This window comes from Lynx rufus, unplaced genomic scaffold (genome assembly GCF_022079265.1).
Source record: "Lynx rufus isolate CCGP_SWC_20201006 ecotype Redwood Valley unplaced genomic scaffold, mLynRuf1.p SCAF_16, whole genome shotgun sequence".
Taxonomy (NCBI): Eukaryota; Metazoa; Chordata; class Mammalia; order Carnivora; family Felidae; genus Lynx; species Lynx rufus.
In genome coordinates this window covers 31,061,286-31,083,636 of record NW_025814830.1, presented here as the reverse complement: position 1 = coordinate 31,083,636, position 22,351 = coordinate 31,061,286, and the positions used below count along the sequence as shown (strand labels likewise).

At 40.8% G+C, this 22,351-nt stretch overlaps 1 protein-coding gene across 4 annotated transcripts in view; it reads left to right on the top strand.

Annotated features, from left to right (window-relative positions):
• Positions 1–22,351, top strand: part of CSNK2A2 (casein kinase 2 alpha 2) — a 40,689-nt gene that overhangs the window by 5,762 nt on the left and 12,576 nt on the right. For 3 of the 4 annotated variants that reach the window (XM_047078500.1, XM_047078501.1, XM_047078499.1), the window contains exons 3-6: positions 4,081–4,182; positions 7,064–7,114; positions 16,929–16,988; positions 22,227–22,310. In XM_047078500.1, coding sequence (XP_046934456.1) covers positions 4,081–4,182; positions 7,064–7,114; positions 16,929–16,988; positions 22,227–22,310 — 297 coding nt within the window. The remainder of the gene's footprint in view (positions 1–4,080; positions 4,183–7,063; positions 7,115–16,928; positions 16,989–22,226; positions 22,311–22,351) is intronic. The other variant, XM_047078502.1, reaches the window with a different exon arrangement.

Below are 22,351 nucleotides of genomic sequence, written 5' to 3'. Positions count from 1 at the left end.
CGATAATGTAATTGGAAAGGTGGGACTTGAAAGATGAAAGGAAGAATTGCTGTGAAGAAACAACGTTGCTCAGATGCTGTTTATATTTGGGTCAATTGCAGTGGATTTGAGAGATGCTCCCAAGGTAGTAAAATAAATGCTGTCATCTGGGCTGCACTGTCTTCCTTACCCTGTCCTGCATCCCTGGCGACCGTTGTTCATTGTGATTGTTTATTGAGGGTGGTGAAATTAATAGCTAAGTTGTGGCTGTGGCACTGGAATAAAAGTAATTCCAGATTTGAAAGTGCTGAGCTATCTTTTCACCTGTCTTGAATTTATTAATTCAGTTGTGCCTAGAAAGAAATTAAAATGGGACTTTGCCTGTTGACATTTGCTGGGATTTTTCGAGGTTCTAATTCTTAGGCCCTTTGTATGTGTTATTTTGCAAATTGAATCACTGTCAGGTGCTAGTAGTTGAAATCATGCTCAGATCTGACTTTTTAAAAATCAGCTTTGCTAAATAGGATAGATTACTGACTTTATTAACTTTTGACTTTCCAAGCGGCTCATCACTAAATTTGTCTTTTAAGTTTCTCAAGTTGGTCAATAGAGAGAGAGAAGTATCTTACTCTTGGATCACATTGAACAAGGTTTTCATGAATAGCCGGCACTCTCCACCATATGGTCAGAAATCTTGGGGAAAGTTTCTTCTATCCTCTCTTTCTTTCTCTGTTTTTTCCCTCTTTCCTTCCCTTTCCTTCCCTTTCCTTCCTTTCCTGAGCTCATGCACAGAAAAATTTCAAATTGAGTTTTTTTCCTTTTACACATTCTTTATAGGTGTGTGCCAAAATTCATTTATTGTTGAAACTTGATTTAATACTTTAATTGCTTTTTCTTTTCTTTTTTTTTTCTTTTACCTTTTTTCCATTTTTATCTACTAGACTTTAAGTAAAAAAAAATTGGTGTGGGGATCAGGAAACAGCTATAATCTGATTCATTTTGAATCTTTGAAACAGATATTCTCTGACTTGGAATAAATGAACCTTAGGTGGGAGACACTTTGTCTAGCAGGATGAAATGATGAGACTGTTATGGAAGTGTATGTATTTTCTCCTCTTCATGTAACTGTGGGTGGATGAGTACAAACACTGGACTGCATGGTCAGAGCATTCTAATTTCTGTAAAATCCATGATCTATTTTCCATAGGATGCCAACGGTCTTCCTTTATAAATTCTAACTTTGTTTCCCTAATTCTGTTTATAGAATTAAAATGATCACTTTCATTCCCTGGGAGCTTGTTGGTTTTTTTAGCTTCTGGAGCATCTCCCAGGTTCAGCTTGAGGCTTGAGGCTAAAGAGAGTTACCTATAGCCTGGTTCCTGTAGAGAATAGATGTCTGCACTTTGGAGGGGAGTGTCCTTAGCTGTCGGTCACTTTCCTTTCTTATAATCTCTTCGTCTTTTGTCAGGATTTGAGGACTTTAGGTGCTGAGTCCATTGTGCCACTTCAGAATTGCCCTGCTGTCCCGTCTCTAGGTGAGGAAGTTGTTGGACAGGTGACAGTTGGGCAGCAAAATATGCTTCAGGGCACCTAGGTGGCTCAGTCAGTTGAGTGTCCAACTCTTGATTGCAGCTCAGGTCATGATCCCAGGGTTGTGGGCCCCTCGTCCGGCTCTGTGCTGAGAGCATGGACCCTGCTTAGGAGTCTCTCTTTCCCTCCCTCTGACCCTCCCCCACCCCCCCAAAATAAAATTAAAATAATTTTTAAAAAATGCTTCAGTTGCTCTGTAAGTTACCTTAGGACATAATGAAAAGATCCCTTGGTCTCAGCTTCATTGTCCGGGAAGTGTGCCTGCTTGACCTGTTGCTGAATAATAGAGCAAGGCAAGGCTTTATATGGGGCATTGTCATGAGGCAACTTATTTAATGGGTTCCTCCTGTACGAATTCACTGTTAGGCAGAGAGGAAGGTTTTTGGTGTATCCAGATTTCTGGCTGTGGGGTATTTTTTCCTCTGTTACCAGCCACAGATCTGTACCTGCTTTCCAGGAGTGGGTGACAACTCTAGAATTTTCTTACATTGAATGTAATGGTAGCATTGGCTGAATTTATAAATATAGTTGCTAGCTTTTATTTTTCTTTTAACTTTTTGACAATTTTAGACTTAAAAGTTGCAAGAATTCCCGTATCTTTCACTCAGATTTCTTAAATGTTAATATTTGCTTTTGCTTTTTTTATATATGTAAATATATGTGTATACGTGTGTGTATACACATGATTATGTGCTTGAGAGTAAATTGCAGTGATGCTTATTTTATTACGCATTTCCTAAAGACAGGGACAATTCTTAAATAACCCACAGTGCTATGATCAAAAAATCAGAAATTCACATTGATACAGTGTTGTTAGCTAACTTGCAGCCTCTGTTCTTATTTGCCAGTTGTCCATATCATGTTCTTTATAGTAAAAGAAAATCCCAGGTCATGTGTTACATTCGGTTGTCATATCTTTTAAATCTGGAACAGTTGTTCAGTCTGTTTCATGACGTTGACAGTTTTGAAACTTACTTATTTTGTAGTGTGTCCTTCTCTGGCTATTCTCTGATCAAGTTGTGCTTCATGTTTGAGTGCTTTATTTTCCCAAAGTATTGAGCTCCCTAATGAAAAAGGGAATGAATAAGATCCCTTAGTGGAAGTAGGAGAGACACAGTGGCCAGTTCTACTCCACTGGGAACCCTAACAAAGTGGAGCGGACGTGATTGTGGCAGCTGGCTTGGAAGAATACTGCGAGATTCCAGTCTCTCCGTCAAGCACCCTGTTAGAGGTGATGCAGGTGCTCTGTGTTTCATAATCTCCCGCTGTTTTGTTATGTGTTCAAAGCTGTAGCTTAGTGACCAACAAAAGATGACAGTTTCTCTGGCATATGTATTATCTCTCCCCGCCCCCACCACCCCATACACGCAGGCATTTAAAATCTTATTTCATCGCAAACCCATTCGACTCTGCCTTTGCTTTCATAGTTAGTGTCTCCGTGATAGAATACTCCTTTTCCTTAGTTCCCTTTCACTCATAGCCACATTTGAGAAATGAGAGCGCAGTGGCCAGGAGTGAGGCCTGCAGAGTCACTGTCTAGATCTGAGTCCCGCCCCTACTCTTCCCTGTTAGCTGTGGGACCTTGGACAAATGGCTCAGCCAGGCTGAGTCCACAACATAGGCATTTTGTGACTTATTACTAACTAAAAGCGTGAAAAGAGTAAATCTCCCATTTATTGAGTACTTACTACGTGCCAGTGTTCTAAGTACTTTATAAAACATAATTGGTTGTGATGTGTCAGTTTTTCCAGAACTACTTTCATTCTTCAAATTCTTTAAGACAAGAAATAACACATGTAATGCTAGTGTTTCTAATTGAGATCTTTAATTTTTCTGTCCAGCAGATGGAAAGGTTAGCAGGTAGAAGTTTCCAATCAGTACCATATCAGAGATCAGTGTTCTCCTTTGCTGATCCGTCATCTTTTTTTTAGGAATGGGATCTGTTGGGTAGTTTTACTGGCTTTGTGCTGATTTCAGATTTTAGATGTTGAGGAAATGGGAGTGGCAACAGGAAATGGGAGCCAGCAGCTGGGAAACAAGTTTGTAACTTGATGTCAGTGACCTGGTCTTCACTCGTGGAAGACAAAATTACACGGAACTCATTGGTAGAGCAGGTGTCTCACCATTTTGTTTCAGTTTTTCCATTTGTGAGCGCATGATATACAGCTGTTCAGAACTATAATGTGTTCCATTTGGCAGTTATCTAGAAAGCATTTTATTTTTAAAGTATGACATGGGTGTTCAAAATTTGTAAGTGCCCTAAATGTAGCTGCTTAAAGATCTGACACATATGCCATATGAGTCTGTATTTAACTTAGTCTTAAATGTTCTTAAGGGCAGGCCCCATTTTATCTTGATATTTATTTCTTTTCTAATTTAGACACACTCGTTTACATAACACCGTGGTGTGCAAGATAGTGCAGCATCCACTTGATTAGCTGACATTGCTTTAAAATTTTATTTATTAACTTCAAAAGGAATCTCACTTCCGATTACTCTTGTGTATTTAAGCCAGTGAAGAAAAAGAAGATAAAACGAGAGGTTAAGATTCTGGAGAATCTTCGTGGTGGAACAAATATCATTAAGCTGATTGACACTGTGAAGGACCCTGTGGTAGGTGCCTGATGGTGGGGGGAGAAGGAGAAAGTGTGTGTATGTGTGTGTGTGTGTGTGTGTGTGTGTGTGTGTGTGTCACACAGAACATCAAAATAATGAGAAACGTCATTACATAGTGGGAATGATCATGTTTTTCTTTACTACTGAATAATTTTGAAAACGAGAAAAAATCATGATGGTCCAGTGAAAAAGTAGCCACCACCACTTTTAGGGAACCTAAAAGTGTGTATAGAAAAATCCCTGGCCCGGGTTTATAACCTCCTCTTGATTCAGCCCACAGATGTTCGCTGAATGTCTTCTTTAAGTGCCTACTTTTCTTCCGATTTTGAAAGCTTATTACCACCAATTAGCATTGTTGTACTTCACAATGTCAGCGTGACATTTGAAAATCTGGGTTTGGAGAAGGAAATACCGATGTCTCCATGTGGACACCTGGCCCGGAGAGCTGGACAGATCACAGCCCCGCAGCCCCTTTGAGGAAGGCACCTTGCTGCTTCTCATACTAAGCTTTAATTCAGCATCCGCCACTGGGGCTCATATTGTACATGCTGATACAACTAAACTGTTTCTGTTAAATATACTTACTTTGTAGCCATTTTAGATGTACTGGTGTTTAATTTTGTTTTCACTTCTTGAGAAGTAACTTAACCCTAAGTGTTTATGATTAGCTAGAGTTTTTATGTTCCACTTCCCGCCCCATTTCTGTTCTTCACCTGTTCTGCCTCACCTGTTTTCCTGTCCTCCCAGGATAGCCTTCTGTTTGAGAGGTAGGTCTTTGCTTCTGTCTGATGAAGACCTAAAGAAACAATGTGCTGGGGCACCTGGGTGGCACAGTTGGTTAAGCAGCTGCCTTTGGCTCAGGTCAGGTCATGGTCTCATAGTTTGTGAGTTTAAGCCCCATGTCAGGCGCTCTGCTCTCTGCGCAGAGCCTGTCTCAGATCCTTTGCCCCTCCCCTGCTCTCTCGCTCTCTGTCTCAAAAATAAATAAATAAGTAAACTTGAAAGAAAGAAAGAAAGAAAGAAAGAAAGAAAGAAAGAAAGAAAGAAAGAAAGAAAGAAAAGAAAGAGAAAGAAAGAAATGATGTGCTAACGTGCGTTGAGTGCTTGCTGTGTGCAGACACCATTCTGTACAAAGCCATTCAATCCTCACAAGTTGAAGCACATGCCATCACGGGCCACAGTGTTACTTGCACAGATAAGAAAACCAAAGGCTACAGGGGTTCAGTGATTTGCTCAAGATTCCCCAGTGTTATTAAACTGAAGAATAAGGAAAATTTTTCTTCTTGGACCCTCAAAAGACTGAGAAGAATGGTTGTCTGCTAGAATCTAATTGGCATTAAAAGTATATCCCAGGGGTGCCTGGGTGGCTCAGTCGGTTGAGTGTCTGCCTTTGGCTCAGGTCATGATCTCACGGCTCGTGGGTTTGAGCCCCGCGTCGGGCTCTGTGCTGACAGCTCGGAGCCTGGAGCCTGCTTCGGATTCTGTGTCTTCCTCTCTCTCTGACCCTCCCCCACTTGTGCTCTGTCTCTCTCTGTCTATCAAAAATAAATTTAAAAAAAAGTATATCCCAGCCTGATCAGCTCAGATTGATTTTATAATGACTCACTCTGAAATCCATAGTCTTTGAAAACGGCCTGCAGTGTGAGCCAGTATGTATTACTGTTGCACCAGGAGCATCTTCATTTTGTTTCTTCTTCTTTTTTTTTTTTTTTTAAAGTTAGTGATATTTATCTTACTGTTTTTGTAATTTGTTGTCTGAGGCATGTGTGTGTTTTATATAATATGTAACACAAATCAAGGTGGATGAAAATCAACAGGGAGCCCTCCTCCCCAGACCTGTAGGGAAATGGACTTGCTCCCAGGCAGTAAAGAGATCTGGTGGTCTTGATGAAACCCTGTCATCCTTGGGCTATTGAGGAAACCTTTGCCTACGGCTGCCGGGGCTGCTTGTTCTGACAAAGACTTGTGTGCATGTACTGTGGCCTGTCTCCTAGGTAACTTCCACCTGCTTCCTTGAGCAAAACTTCCTGGCCATAGAGATTTCCAAGGTGACTTTCTTCCTGTAACCCTTTAAGCCTCTGCTTTTCTCCCAGTTTGAAAGCTTATTACTGCTAGTTAGCATTATTTTACCGTAAGTAAACCTGACGTTTGAGAAATCTATTTACACAAGGAAATATTGGATATTATGTACTCATTGTATTAACGATTATAGTGCTTTAGAAATACTTGGTTATGCATGAATTTTGGGGGGAACATATCTACTTTGTACAGTCAGACATTCTCCGGTGGTCTCTAGCCAAGGCAGTAATTTCACATTGTGGCTTGCTGATAATCACAGATAGTTCCCTTTTGGATCCTGAAAAGGCCTATGATAGATTCCCAAGACGTATGATAATTCTGTAAAATGCATCTGGGTTGCTAAACCAAGATGAAAACATGTCACTCCTTTTGTGGTTGGCAGACTGGAACACTGCAGAGTGTAAATCTTCACATGACGTGCCAGGCCCACTGACAGGTTGGTCAGAGGATTAAAAAAAAAAAAAAAAAGCAACTTACGAAAAATGTCAACCGTTTACAAAAGTAGAGTGAATAATATAATGGACCGCCCTGCGCACATCACTCAACTTTAGCAGTGCCTTAGCTTGTGGCCAACTTTGCTTCATCTGCCTGCCACCCACTTTCCCACCACCCACCGTCCCCACTTATTTTGAAGCAAATTCCAGACACACAGTCTCAAGAGGATACTTTCTTAAAAGGCTCTCCCTGATGAGTAAATCCTTCTTTCATTTAAGTGGGATTTGGGGATGGATGGGTATGACAGAAGCAAAGTACATTTATTGTTTGAATACTTATAAGGCATTACTATTCTCTCTTGCAGTCAAAGACGCCGGCTTTGGTATTTGAATATATCAATAATACAGATTTTAAGGTGCGTATATGCTTTTTCTTTCTGGCATGGGGGTGAGGGGGGGTGGGGAGGTGGCGATAAATACTGTTGATACTTCCGAACACGAGGGGTTCAGGAAAAGTCATGGTGAGATTGGGAATTAACAAATTGGATTCCTTATAGCAGGAGTACAGGATGCAGAAAGTGGGTGGGGTTCTTGCATTTGGTGAAATTACTCATCACCCTTTGCCTTGCTTACTCTGAGAGTAGCTGCTAGTCTAAGCTAATGCCTCATCTATAATACTCCTGTTTTAGACAACATAGTTTTGGGTAGATACTTGATTTGCATAGGAATCTTCCGTTGCTGATAAGTCATAAACAGATATAGGGCTTACATAAAAAGAAGCAACACATGGGATTCAAGCTGTCAGAGTGTGTGTGTTCATGCACACTGTATACAAAGCAAATGACACAAAAAAGCTAGTTAAGAGACACTGTGCTTTAGAAAAACCTTATCTTGGGTTATTTACATTTCTTGTATTTATAATGCAAATTAATTTAGACTTGAAGTGTAATTCCAAAAGCATGGTTTTAAGCTGGTTTTCATGAGTTTGTTTTTGTTATTATTCAAACACTGAAGCCTTAACTTCTGCCAAGGTTTTTGGGGCCAAACATTCTGGTCACGGTAGAACATAATATGAAAACCAATATAAAAACAAAATAGTGGCATTGATTTTGAGAGGTGTTTGGAGAACTTTTAGGTGATTTATAATTCACTGTCAGTGAATGAAAGGGTTGTGGTTTTATTGTGATGGAAGTTAGGGGCAAAACCAAATCAGCAGTTGAAAGATGCTGGTATTAGGAGTGAAGCTTGTGGGTGAAAATAAAAGAGCTTTATCTCACATTTAATTTTTCTTAGGTAATCACTCTAAAACAACTTTCAGGGTTAATTTGTGGAAAATAAGTAAAAGTGGCTATTACAACTGATAAAACAATAAGCAAGTTTTATATACAGTGTAGCTTTTCCATATGTAACAAGTTCCCTTGTTAATGTGACTCTTCAATTTTTTTTTTTTTAATTCTTTAATTTAGAAAGAGCCTCTAATGTGACTCCCTAAGGGTGAAATCAATAGTGAACTCGTAAAAATAGGATGTATGGGGCACCTGGGTGGCTCAGTCAGTTAAGCATCCAACTCTTGATCTCAGCTCAGGTCTGGATCTCAGGGTCATGAGTTCAAGCCCCACATTGGGCTCTTACTGGGTGGGAAGACTACTTTAAAAAAAAAAAAAAAAAAGGAGGGCTACATTTTCCATTAGCGTAGCAGTGCTTAGCTGCTAAAGTAGTACTCTGCTGATCCACAAAGCCAATCACACTTTTGCCATTGAATGACCCAAGTTTGTCAAGGTGTACGTATATGAGTGGGAATGTGTATGCATTTCTTAATGAAACCAAACATTTTCCTAAATACAAAAGTTTGAAAGCTGGTCTTAATGAAACTTCATAGCAAAATGCCTAAGTTAAATGCTTCTGCTTCCTTAATAAGTTTTTACCAATTGTCTAGCCATACATATAAAAATTTCACTTCATCATTTTGTGTTTCTTGAATTGATGCCTGCTCTGTTGATTTAACAGCAGAAATTTTTAACTCCCTGGAGAAATCTTATTTCGTTTACATCTCAACTCTCAAAGAGATGTTTTAATGGCACACATTCTCTAGGAGCTTCCTTTAAAGAGATCGTGGAAGATTAATGTTATTTGAGGCTTGCATATCTGAAAACATTTCTGTTTTATGTTTCCAATTAATGTACTTGCCATGGCATAGAATTCTGGGTTGTAATTAATAATTTTCTCAGTTTTGAAGAGCTTTTTTCCTTATCAGCCCTGAAGCCATTCTGGTTTCACCTTATGTGATCTGGTTTTGGTTTTGGTTTTTCCTTTGGAAAGCTTTTAGGGTTTTCTCTTCAGCTGCAGTCTGTGAAATTTCACAAAGATGTTCCTTCGAATGGGTCACTTTTATCTTTTGTTCTGTGCACTTGCTGGGCTTTTTCAATCTAGAAACTCATGTCCTTTCATTTTAGAACAATATTTTTAACATTCTTTGATTTTCTTCTCTTCTTTGTTCTCACTTTCTAGAACTCATTCGAACGTTAGACTTTATTTCTTAGCTCTGTTCTATTCTCTGAACTTTTAAAAGTAGTATCCTGTTCTTTTATGTAATATCTTCTATTTTCTCACTGAGAATATGTGGGCTTTCTCCCCCCCCCCCCCCCGCATGATGTTTTCTTCTTCATACTCTTTCTCAGTTTTTCTTTCAGATTCCTTTTTTTGTGCATTCTTGTTTTTTGTCTGTTATAGTTGTCTGAAATGGCACGGACTTTGTCTACTCCTGTTTTAGAGGACTGAAATTACTGATGACGGCTTGTCACCTCCTGTCTTGAGGTGGCGAACCTGGCCACGGGCATCTCAGCCTCCAATGGAGGAGAGCTCTGGGAAAGTTCTGTAGACTTTCACGTAATTCCCTCATTTTTGGTGTGGTGTTTTAAACTTGTTTTCCTGTTTTCAGCTGAATCTGTTTACTCTCTTTCCTTGGTACCTGGGGTCACTGATTCCTGAGCCTTTCTGTAATTTCTTTCATGTGAGGTGGTTTGTTTCCGGATCCCCTCCACTTTGGGCAGAAGTTCAGCTTCTTTGGTCTGCTGAGTCAGTTGGACATTTTTTTTCTAGCTTCGAAATGTTGTCATCTCTTCCATTCTCTTAGTTGTGAGTGAATCCCCCCTCCCCCACCAAAAGCCCCATTCCTTTTACTGTTAATTTAGAGGAGCTTCAGGAAGAAGTATAGGGAGGATGTATTTGGTCTGCCGTGTTAAACTGGAGGTCCATTGAATGTTCAAGCCCTGCCGTTTTAGTTTACTTAGAAGATCACCAAGCAGCAGGTAGCAGAGGTGTATTTCAGAAGAACAGATCATGATGAGACAGTCATTGTCTTTTCTGGGTGGTAGCACAGACCACAGATAGAGAAATCAGTTAGTTTAATGTCCTTTTTATTTTGTCATGTATCTGTCTTAATTATAAAAGCTTGTTTTTATTTTTTTCATTTTACTGTTAAGTGTATTAATAACTGGACTTAAGGTATCACCCAGGGGAGTTGGTCCCTGGTTTAGCATCCCAGGTGAATCAACAGGGATACAACCTGCAGCCTGTTCTTTTCAGTATTTTTTGTTAACACAATGGATAATAAACTTTTATCCAAAATTTCCTTTTATTGCAAACTCTGATTTTGGCTTCAGGATTATATTGACTTCGTAAAATAAGTTGGGTAGTGTTTCCTTTCTAGTCTCTGAAAGTTTATATGAAATAAGGGTTATCTAAGTAGATGTCTTTTTGGGAGGGAAGGGAAGACTTTGAACTACACTTTTCTTTTTTACTTATTTATTTTTAAAGTTTATTTATTTTAAGAGCACAAGTTGGGGAGGGGCAGAGAGAGAGAAGAGTTGGACTTTCAAATGGCTGAGCTACCCAGGCACCCCAATAATATTTATTATAAAAGTTGACCACTTTCGGGGCACCTGGGTGGCGCAGTCGGTTAAGCGTCCGACTTCAGCCAGGTCACGATCTCGCGGTCCGTGAGTTCAAGCCCCGCGTCAGGCTCTGGGCGGATGGCTCAGAGCCTGGAGCCTGTTTCCGATTCTGTGTCTCCCTCTCTCTCTGCCCCTCCCCCGTTCATGCTCTGTCTCTCTCTGTCCCAAAAAAAATAAATGTTGAAAAAAAAAAATTAAGGGGCGCCTGGGTGGCGCAGTCGGTTAAGCGTCCGACTTCAGCCAGGTCACGATCTCGCGGTCCGTGAGTTCGAGCCCCGCGTCGGGCTCTGGGCTGATGGCTCAGAGCCTGGAGCCTGTTTCCGATTCTGTGTCTCCCTCTGTCTCTGCCCCTCGCCCGTTCATGCTCTGTCTCTCTCTGTCCCAAAAATAAATAAACTTTAAAAAAAAAAAAAAAAAAAAAAAAGAAAAAAAAAATTAAAAAAAAAAAGTTGACCACTTTCAATTTTATTTACATTAAGTTAATAGAATTTTCCTAGGGCTTAAAGACTGTAATGTGTTTGTAATTATGTTTTCCTTTACATTTTTGACATTATTTTTGCTTTTTCTCTTTTTTTAAAAAAGTATCAGTGTTGCTACAGAGGTCTTATTAATATTTTCATGGAACTGGCTTTTGGTTTTGCTCAAATGTTTTTGTTTTTTCTATTTCATTGTTTCTGCTCCTATCTCAGTTCTTTCTTTCTTCTTCCCTTCTTTGTTGCTTTTCTTTCTTGGGTTTTTACGGTTTTCCCCCTAACTTCTTGAGTTGAAGTCCACTCATTTCATTTGTTTCTTTCTTGATTTGTGGTGACTGGGCTTTACGTGTATGCCGCCCCAGGCACCACCTTAGCTGCTGCATGCCGTGATCATGGAGCTCATTTCCATGTAGTTTTCAGATTAGAAGTACAAAGTACTTGTGGATTTGGGTTTTTCTCCCCAAACTTTGTACTTGGAAAAATTTTAAACCTACTAAAAATCGGAAGGAGTGGTCAATTAATACCCTCATGTTATTCCCCTAGATTCACCGGTTGTTAATATTTGCCACATTTGTGGGCGTCTGAGCGCCTGTCAGTTGAGCTTCGGACTCTGATTATGGCTTAGGTCTTGATCCCAGGTTCGTGGGATCGAGCCCAGTGTTCAGCCCTGTGCTGAACATGGAGCCTGCTTAAGATTCTCTCTCTTTCTCCCTCTGCCTCTTTCCACTGCTGGAGTGCTCCTTTCTCTAAACAAACAAAAACCACCTCGGGGGGAAAAACACTTAAAAAAACTAAAAATATTTGCCACATTTGATGTTTTCTTCCCCCCCCCCCCCCCGCCCTTTATCTCTTTTTACTGAAATCCTCTTAAATTAAATTGCAGGCATCATGATACTTCACTTCTAGATATGCTAGCACTGGAACTAGGCAGGACCTTTTTCCTACATGACAGTACTGTTAGTACAGTTAAGAAATTTAATATCTATGCAATAATGCCATCTAACACACAGTACAGAATCCCTATTGAGAAGTTTCCCAGTAATTAATTATCCTAAGAATGTCCTTCATAGCTGTATGTTTGTGAATAATATGATGGAGGAACCACTTGTTTTTTTCAAAAAAAATTATTCTTTTATTGTTGATTTATAATTTGGCTATCTTTAGGTCCAGAGGAACGTGACCTACATAATGTTGGTTTTTGGAATTTGTTGATGATTGCTTTGTGACTTTAGTACATGGCCATTTTTTTATATCAAGTTTGTTAATTTAGTTCAGATCTTCTATGGTCTTATTCATTTTCCCCTTGATACTTCGTTTTATGAAAGAGCTGGTTTGGTTGATTTCTCCTTGAAATCCTCAGTTATGCTTCATATGTGTCAAAGTGATAATAAAAGATACACAGTGACACTTAAGAAAAAAGAATTTCCAAACAAAGGAATAGGAAAGGCCAGTTTCTAAAAGTGGAATGAACAGTTACAGAACACTCCCAAACTCACCATTTTCTCCAGAAAGTTAAAGTACCATTTGTATAAGAAAAAGTTTCTGTTGAGACCTGCTTCTCAGCTTTCTATGCCTTTGGAAGAGTATAAATAAAAACGAATAAAAGGGCACCTGGGTGGCTCAGTTGGTTAAGCGTCTGATTCTTGATTTCAGCCCAGGTCATGATCTCATGGTTCATGATTTCGAGCCCCACATCAGGCTCTGCACTCAGCACAGAGCCTCCTTGGGAATCTGTCTCTTTCTCTCTCTGCCCTTCCCCTATTGGCGCACTCTCAAAATAGAATAAAAATAAACTTTAAAAAAACGAGTATGCATTTTAAGCAAAATCTATCATTTGGACATTTTAAAGATTGATAAGGTCCCCTGAATAGGCTGCATTTTTTTTTTTAATTTACATCCAAGTTAATTAGCATTGCAACAATGATTTCAGGGGTAGATTCCTTAATGCCCCTTACCCATTTAGCCCATCCCCCCTCCCACAATCCCTCCAGTAACCCTCTGTTTGTTCTCCATATTTAAGAGTCTCTTATGTTTTGGCCCCCTCCCTCTTAAAGTCCTCATATGAGTGAAGTCATATTTGTCTTTCTCTGACTAATTTCGCTTACCATAATACCCTCTAGTTCCATCCACGTAGTTGCAAATGGCAAGATTTCATTCTTTTTGGTTAATAGACTGCATTTGAAAAGGAAGCAGACCCATTTTGCTCTGTAGAGAATTTCTAAGTCACTCCCATAGAGATGGGCCTTCACTAGCTGATATCTTGAGGCCTTGTTAATGCTGTTAGAGTTTGATACAGAGATTTTCTTTATAAGACATTTTCAGGTCATTAGTCATAACTTTGATTTGCTTGATCAATGATTTGTCCTGCTTCCTTAAATTTCTGAAAATATTAACCTTGGTTTTTATTCTGGATCTTGGGGTTACACATTGATGCCAAAACAGGTGACAACTGCATTAGGCACCTTTCACTTTATATCCCACTCCCCCTGCTTTTTCTTCTCCCTACATGGGGACCCCTGGGATTTCTGGATACAGACCAAGTGAGGTGTGTATGTGAGGGAATCTGCCAGCTGTGTGTGCAGCGTGAGTTTGCTGTGTTGCTGATTCCCACCTGTGACTAGGAACCTTCCTAAAGTGGGTAGTCATCCTAAATGACAGTCACTGGGGTTGGGGAACCTGGTCATGATGCACCTGAGCTATACCCGCAGTCCAAGGACCTATGGGTATATAGCAAAAGTGAGGCCCACGTGGCCATTCCTTTCTGGGCTGTTGTTCTAAACCCAAGGAGATTTGGAGTCTGTTAATCAAATTGCCTTTTTTTTTTTTCCATTGTCCTCCTCAGACCTTCGCAGGTTAATGAAAAGTCCTAGGAAATTTCCACCTTTAGCCCTTTGGGTAGTCCTCAGATAGCCCTGATTTCTAAGAAAATGCCTGTGTTTGAAGCTTTGGAACCAATGTAGGATTGGTGAATAGTCTTCCTCAGCATCTTTGTAATCTTCTGAGAAGCATAGGCCTGCTTTGTTTTTGATAAGTCACTTATTTTATAAAAATATAAGCAAAGCCAACTTCCTGCTGACAATTTGCCATTGGACACAGCTGGGTAAGAAGAATGGAGGAAAAGTGTGGCTCATGTGAACTTTCCCTTTATAACTTGTCATAGACTCTTCGGACTTGTATTTCCTGGGAAACCATTTTAATTTTGTTCCACCGGTGAACATCATCGAAGACAAATGTTCATCAACTGCCTTCTGGGTACAAGCTGAGAACCACCATTCATGGGGTGGGGTGTATACAGGGTATGCTATTCCACTGTTCGGTTATCTTAGCACTTAGACTGTGGACCAGGTTGTACAGTGGCTTCTTGCATATTTGCAGGAGGGAGAGCAAAGAAGTTGAGTCACCAAGTTGGTGACTACCACCGGCCCCAGAACCCGTTTTTCCCTACCAATGTATGCACCCTGATATGTGAGGGCGCTGGCATGAGACTTGAGGTGTGGGCAGAGGGGAGCAGCCTCTTGGTGCTCACAGCCAGGTTAGAGAACCTTAGGTCACTGCTAGTATCTGAGTAGGGAGCATCAACTCCGGGGACGCTGCTGCTGTCACTGGCCTCTGAACACCCCAGCGGACATTAAGTAGCACAGGTTCAGAGAAGGAAGGGACCACTGTTAGCTTTGTAGAGAGTAGATGGGATGGGCTTACTTATAGGCCAAGGGAGAGGGGCGGGATGTTAGACATTTGGGAGGAGGTGGGGACACTGGAGAAGGAAGAATGGAGGAAGCAACCAGGTTTATTTGGTCTGAAATGGAGACAGAGCTGTGAAAGTTGGTCAGAGACAGACTGTGGACCCTACTGAGTCCTAAATTTTAGGCCCAGGTGGTAAAATGTAACATGTAGTTGGGTCTCCTCCTATCCTAAGCTCCTGAGAAATGAGAGTAAATGTCGGCCTGTCATTCAGGACTCTGTAATGTATTAGGCCTAATACATTCATTCATCTAGTGTTTTTTGTATTACATAAAATTGATATTGGTTGGAGTAGCTAGAAGTACTGTGTTGGCGGTCCAAGGACATTTATTATTATTATGCCTTATACCATTTGCACAGATGCTTGGTATAGATACCACGTGATACAAGAGGAATGCCTTCCACAGACAAAAATCCAAATGATAAAAGAGCCCGTATTTGTTTTCTGGAAATAAAATATTCCAGCCCCCTCTGAGGGTTAGAAAATGCTCGTTTCACTGTCACAGTCTATTTATTGACATGAGGTTCAACTTGGTGCATCTCTGGGAGGGATCTCCCAGAGGAGAGCTGGGAGAGCTCCTCCCAAGGAGGAGTCCATCCATACTGGTGCTGGGACGCTGCCTGCAAAGTCTTCCCTGCCGTGTGGAGCTGGGGGACAACAGAACGCTTGGGTGTTTAGCTCCTGAACAGAAGTGGTGGCGTGTTGGTGCCACGTGCCCGGATGCTTTCCTTCCCACCCCAGGTTAGTTTCCAGTAGCGGAGCAGCTCCCAGCGCCGCCGGTGTCCCGGTCCGTGTGTCCTCATTCCCTGTGCTGCGCTGAGCCAGCTGCTCCCAGAGACTGATGAAGTCAGATATTCTTGCCAAGCTGGAGGGGAGAATTACTCTCACTTATTAACAGGGAAAAACAAGTCCTGGTGTTCTTAGTGTTAAATTTGATTCTTGGCCGATTGTTTTTCTTAATCTTTTTGAACAGGGGTTATATTTACGTGGATCTAAAATTATAAAATGGTATGTGATTAAAAGTCTTATTTCCCTGAGCCCCAGCAGTCCATCCCCCACATGCATACATGTGAAACCATGTTTTATTAAGGTCTTCATATCATTCGTATGAATGCAAACAAATAAGGATGTGTAGTTTGGCTTTCCCCTCTTCCACAGACACGTTATATAGGCTGGTCACTGCTCGTTAGAGAGTTTCCCTCCATTGCCTGAGTCTTCCAATAAAGAAACAAAATAAGTTTAATAAAGGTGCACTGATTAGTTTTATAGACAGTGCTGCTTTGGACTGATGGGGAAAGAGCTCTGCTTGGAATTGATTACCAAAAATAATAGTATAGTTTCTGATGAGGTTCTGTGATGACTCTAATGAACCTGGATATATAAATGCTACTCTGTCTCCTAGAAATTGAAATTTTGAAAAAACTCAGAGTGGGTGTTCCTTTGGATTATTGGTAATGAGAACTCTTTCATGTGTCCTTTTTGCCTGGAGTCATTTTCACTTCCTGTCACTCTTCTTTTTTTTCCTCCAGCATCTCACTCCCCTGCTCCTCTCCTAAGCCTCTTACCATCTCCAAGGGCTATCGCAGTCACTTTCCTCCTGTTTCTGTGAGCAGATACACTCATGAGATGTGGCCACTTGCCACATGGGCTGATGAAATTCTTCAAGTCCTGCTCTCCACTTAGTTCTCTACAGCACACTGTACTGCTATGCTATGCTTGTAGTAAGAATATGAGGACAGTTGGACAACTTGGACTTCATTTCCGTAATAATGTAATTGTGGGTGTTGAAATCCTGGAGCATTAAACAAGTTTTTAAAAGATCCGTGTTGGCTTGAATGTTTCCCTTGGAATTCCTTTTTTTTTTCTTAGCCTTAACAAGAGACTGAAGTATTAGACCCTCATCTTTGGTCTTTGTCCCCATTTGTTCCAGATCAGACGGTAAAAATTCCTGGGATTCTTTAGGGACTTAAGTACTAAGTTTATAGAGAATGGTGACCAATGTTTGGGATGACAAGATATGATGAGACTAAATTAACTTTCTGTTTTCTGAAATCTGTTTCAGCAACTATACCAGATCCTGACAGACTTTGATATCCGGTTTTATATGTATGAGCTGCTTAAGGTAAGTGACATTCATAATAAGCAGTGGAGTTTTTCAGGTGTATTCGTTAAAAGAGAAGTTTTTGGGGGGGGACAAAGAGATCTCAGACTCTTTCTTGATACTTAGAGAATTTAGTGAAGTGGGAGTTTTCTTGTTGTTTTTTAACTTACACTGAGATCTCTGTTGCAGGATCTTTACATAGAAACTTTCTCAGTGGAACTGAGAAAGATGGCCAAGTCAAGAGATACTAGGGACATTATACCAGAAATCAGAACCTCCTTCATAGCTTTTATTGGCCCTTGGGTTTTCTTTTTGCTGCTTAATTAATACTATTGGTTTTCACTGTATAACAAATCACCCCAAACTTAATGATTTTTTTTTAAAAAATCTGTGGGTTAGCTGGATGAGTCTTTTGGTCTGGGTCACCTTGACTAGAGCACATTGGTCCAGGATGGCCTCGTTCACATATCTGGGATGGCAGCTGGAATACCTCAAGGCTTGTCCTCCAGGGGTTTAGTCTAGGCTGCTTCTTCCCATGGTGGTCTCTGGCTTCTTAATAGCATGAGAGGGCAAAGTTTGATGTGTAAGCACTTCTCAGGCTTCTGCTTGTATAAATGTCTACTAAATGCCCTGTTGGCCAAAGCAAGTCATGGGCCAGGCCTGGGTTCAAAGGGTGGAGAGGTAGACTATTTGATGGGAAGAGCATTGAAGTCACAGTGTGGAGGGAATGCGTACTGGGATGGTAGGCATTTTTGGCCTTCTTTATCTTGCCATCTCTCATAATCCCCTTCCCAACCTACTCTTTGGCCCTGACTAACCTTGACGCGCAAGAAGAGGTGATGGATGGTCCGTCTTTCTAGGAGACTTAGTAATCCCAAGATGGAAATTCTGAAACACTAATGGTTGATGGAGGAATGTTTTTTTGGTTTGCTTGTTTGTTTTAGTTTTTTTAGTCTAGGTAAACACTTAGGTAGAGAATTCTAAAAAGCTTTGTAAAATGGATAGACGAATGGTTCCTAAGTTGTTTGGGGTCATGGATCACTAGAAAAACGTATAAAACCTCTCCAAAATGCCTATATACATATACAGTATTACCTAAAGTCTTATGGGGGTTGTGGGTCTCAATTCAAGACCTCTGAAAGAGTAGAGATGACTGAGCTACTGGCACTATTGAAGAAAATTGCCAAGATTGAGTTTTGATGGGATTGCGAACGGTTGCTTGAACAAAATCCCAAATTAAGGCGAGGCTTTAGGAAGTGGGACTTTGAAGAACTGGCTGTGGGGAGTGAATGTGTTTTCTTATAAGCACTTGCACAAACCACTTGTCATTGGTACCAAGGTGGTGGATTTAGGTGGATCACTCTTAAAACTGATGGGTCTTTCTTTTATCAGTAAGATCAGAAACATGTGAAGGTAGAGCTGGGTTTATCACACCTTTCTCCATGTCCTCTCCAGACCAGAACGAAGGCGTTGGTGGGAAGAGGTTTGCAGTGTTGTGGTCTTGTGAGCTCTCAGGCTTAGCTCCTTTCCTGGAGGCCCTTTCCAGAGAACCCCATGCATTCACCCTATGAGAGCTATAATCCAAATCTGTCACTTGGTTATTTTTTTTAAGTAAGGGGTTAAGATTTTTGTGGTTTTAACTTAGTGCACACCAAAGGTGAAGATTTATAACCCAGCACAGTTGTCCTTAGATCGGGTGAAGACATCCCAGTGGCACAGGTCTTCGCAGGCTGGTCATTCAGGTGGTGGTTCTCTGTGTCTGATGTCCCTAGCAGCTAGGCAGTAAGGGCTTGCTCTCTGTTAATGTGGCACACAACCCTAGATGAAGCTTGAAAAATGTCTTTCATGCTTAATGGTCAGATAATATCAGATTCTAAACTGAAATAACTTCCCCAAGGAATCTAAAAGCATGTCAGTAACTCCACAGGGAGTCTGACCAGTGAAGTTGGCAAAAGAATTAATTCTCTTACTGTACTTGTTCAACTTTTGCTTTCCTCAGATATTTCTCACATCCCAGGTATTATGATCCTAATTAGTTCATTCCTTTGGGTGAAGACCAGGCAAAATAACAGAATCAACACTTGCTAAATTTTCTCTTCGGGTAAAAAAAAAAAAAAAAAATGGGGATAGGGTAGGGGAAATATGTAGCTTCTCCCAAAAATGTAGAAGAAACTGAGGCTGAGGGCTATTGAGTCGTTGCTGGGTACACTGTCTGGTCTCCTGATTCGGATCCAGGGAGGTCTGTCCTCAGGAGCCCTGGTTTCAGAAAAAATTGCCACAAAGCCACTGTGGAATCTTGCTACAACTGTTTTTGTGGAACAAAACAAAGAAAAAAATTAAATTGAAGTAGAAGCTCCATAAATGAACAATTCTTAAGTGTGCAGGTTTTTGGATTTCACATAAGTAAAACCTTCACCCAGATATATGTGGTACTATGCTGTCCATTATAGTAGCTGTTTCCCACAGGTAGCTACTTAAATTTTAATTTCAATTTAAAGTTCCTTTGCTTAATCACAGTAGCCACAGTTTGTTTATTCAGTAGCCTCATGTGGCTAGTAGCTGCCATATTGGACAGTGCAGATATTTAGAATATTTCTGTCATTGCAGAAAGTTCTGTTGGACAGGGCTGGTCAAGAATATTATGAGTACACCAAAAGGTCTCATGTGTCCCTTCTCTTCAGGATCCCCTCCTCTACCACCAAGTTTAGTTTTGCCTGTTTTAAACCTACATATAAGAAACATCATACCCTGTGTCTGGGGAAAGCAAGATTTGCTTGTTCCCAGAATACCAATCCTAGGGATCATTTTCGGACTTACGCATTCTCTCCTATGTAAAAATGCCTAGTCCAGTGGTTCTCAACCAAGTCAATTTGGCGATATGTGGAACCACTTTTGGTTGTCAGAGTTTGGAGGAGTGCTAACTGGCATCTGGTCGGAAGAGGCCAGGGAGCCTCGTAAACATCCTGCCCTGCACAGGACTGCTCCCCAGAACCGGGAATTCCCCGGTCCAACACGTCAGTGGTGCTGAGGTTGAGAAACCCTAATTTTGTCCCGAGGAAAACTCTACCAAGAGCACTCAGTGCCGAGCACATAGTAGGTACCACAAGATGATGGATGGCCGCAAGTATTGTTACCCAGGGAATAACATTTGAGTGGGCTGCAGTGCTTTTTGAGACCAGCCAAAGTGCCCAATTTGAAATTTATGAAAATAGATACTATGTTAGAAAAGGAGATTTAGAGCAAATTTTTGCATTCTTGAACACCAAAGACAAACTGCCTGAAGAAAAAATGGGCAAAAGATTTGAATCAACATTTGTCCGAAGAAAATAGAGGATGACCAGTAACACCTGAAATGTTCAACTTTGATGACTCATTAAGAAAATACAATTCAAATCCACAATGAGATCCCACTTCAAACCTGTCAGAATCATCGTAATTACAAAGATGAACCAATGACCAGCATTGGCGAGGATGTGGAGAAAGAAGCCTTCATACGTTATTGATGGGAATGTAGAATGGAGCAGGCATTTTGGAAGACATTTAGGACATTCTTGAAAAGTCTGATGTAAACTAACATACAGCACAGCACATCCACCCCTAGGAATCTGCATAAAAGAAATGAAAGCCTATGCCCTCTCAAAGACCTGTGCATGAATGTTCATAATAGCTAACAACTGGAAATAGCTCTGATGGCCGTCGACTAGTGCGTCCGCACAGTTGAGTACTACTCAGCAAGAAGAAAGTAACGGATGAATCTCAGCAACCTGTTGAGCGAAAGAAGATAGACAAAGTGCTGTATATTGTATTTTTCACTTAATGAACGTCCAGAAAAGACAAATCCATAGTAACAGCAGGTTTGTGGTTAAGGCTGAGGTAGGGGGCAAATGGGAAATGAGATTGATCACAGGCAAGCTAAAGGGAAATTCTTGGGAAGATGGTAAAGACTGGATTATGGTGATAGTTGTACAACTCTATAAACGTGCTAAAAAAAAAAAAAAAGTATTGTACAGTTAAAAATCTTACCTGCATATCATTCATCTTTTAGGAAGCAATATCCTCCCTTAGAGTAGAAATATAACGTAGTAATATCCTTCCTTAGAGTAAAAATGTAATGTTTTTTTAAAAATTTTTAAAATGCTTATTATTTATTTTTGAGAGAGAGAATGAGACAGAGCATGAGTGGGGGAGAGCAGACAGAATCCAAAGCAGGCTCCAGGCTCCAAGCAGTCAGCACAGAGCCCAATGCAGGGCTCGAACTCATGAACCATGAGATCATCATCTGAGTCGAAGTCGGACACTTAGCCGACTGAGCCACCTAGGCGCCCCCAGAATATAATTCTTAAAGGCCAACTGGCTCAGGGATTGTTTTTAAATTATTTTTTTGATGTTTATTTTTGAGAGAGAGAGAGAGCTAGCGAACAAGTGGGGGAGGGGCAGAGAGAGAAGGAGACACAATTTGAAGCAGGCTCCATGGGTTTTGGTTTGCTTGTTTGTTTTAGTTTTTTTAGTCTAGGTAAACACTTAGGTAAAGAATTCTAAAAAGCTTTGTAAAATGGATAGACGAATGGTTCCTAAGTTGTTTGGGGTCATGGATCACTAGGAAAACGTATAAAACCTCTCCAAAATGCCTATATACATATAGGCACATACACAGAGCCCGACACGGGGCTTAAACCCACAAACCTTAAGATCATGACCTGAGCAGAAGTCAACGCTTAACCGACTGAGCCACCCAGGCACCCCTTGGGGATTATTTTTGAAGGAAAATACTAATACTAGAATACTTGTTAATCTCAAAAATCCACATGGGGCACTTGTGTAAAACATAAGCCATGTTGAACAGTACGTTTAGATACCATTCTTCGTGTCCACAGGGACTCTTGGCGTGGCATTTGAACCCCCTATGAGAAGTGACTCTAGTGGGTTTCCAAGATCTGTTTTTAAACCCATTGAACTAGACTAACAGGCTGATGTATGATTTCTGAGTCTAGGTGGCTGGTAAAGTGTTACCGACTACAAGTAGGAGGAGTGTCCAAAGTGTCTCTGTCTCCTTTTTAACATAGCCCCCTTTCCACCAGCTGCCAGCATAGTGGGCAGAGAGCAAGGGATATCTTCTGAGCGTGTTTATTCTCATCTGTTACAGACAGTAAGCTGCACTTTAGGAGATACTCAAGTCAAGCTATCACAAATAAGAATATGCTTGCATTGGGAATTGGTAGACGGTTTGCTTATTTTTCTCTGTGCTTTCTTATCTAATAGGCTCTGGATTACTGCCACAGCAAGGGAATCATGCACAGGGATGTGAAACCTCACAACGTCATGATAGATCATCAACAGAAAAAGGTACCGTTGCAGCCAGGCAGCAACAAATCTTTCCTTGGAAG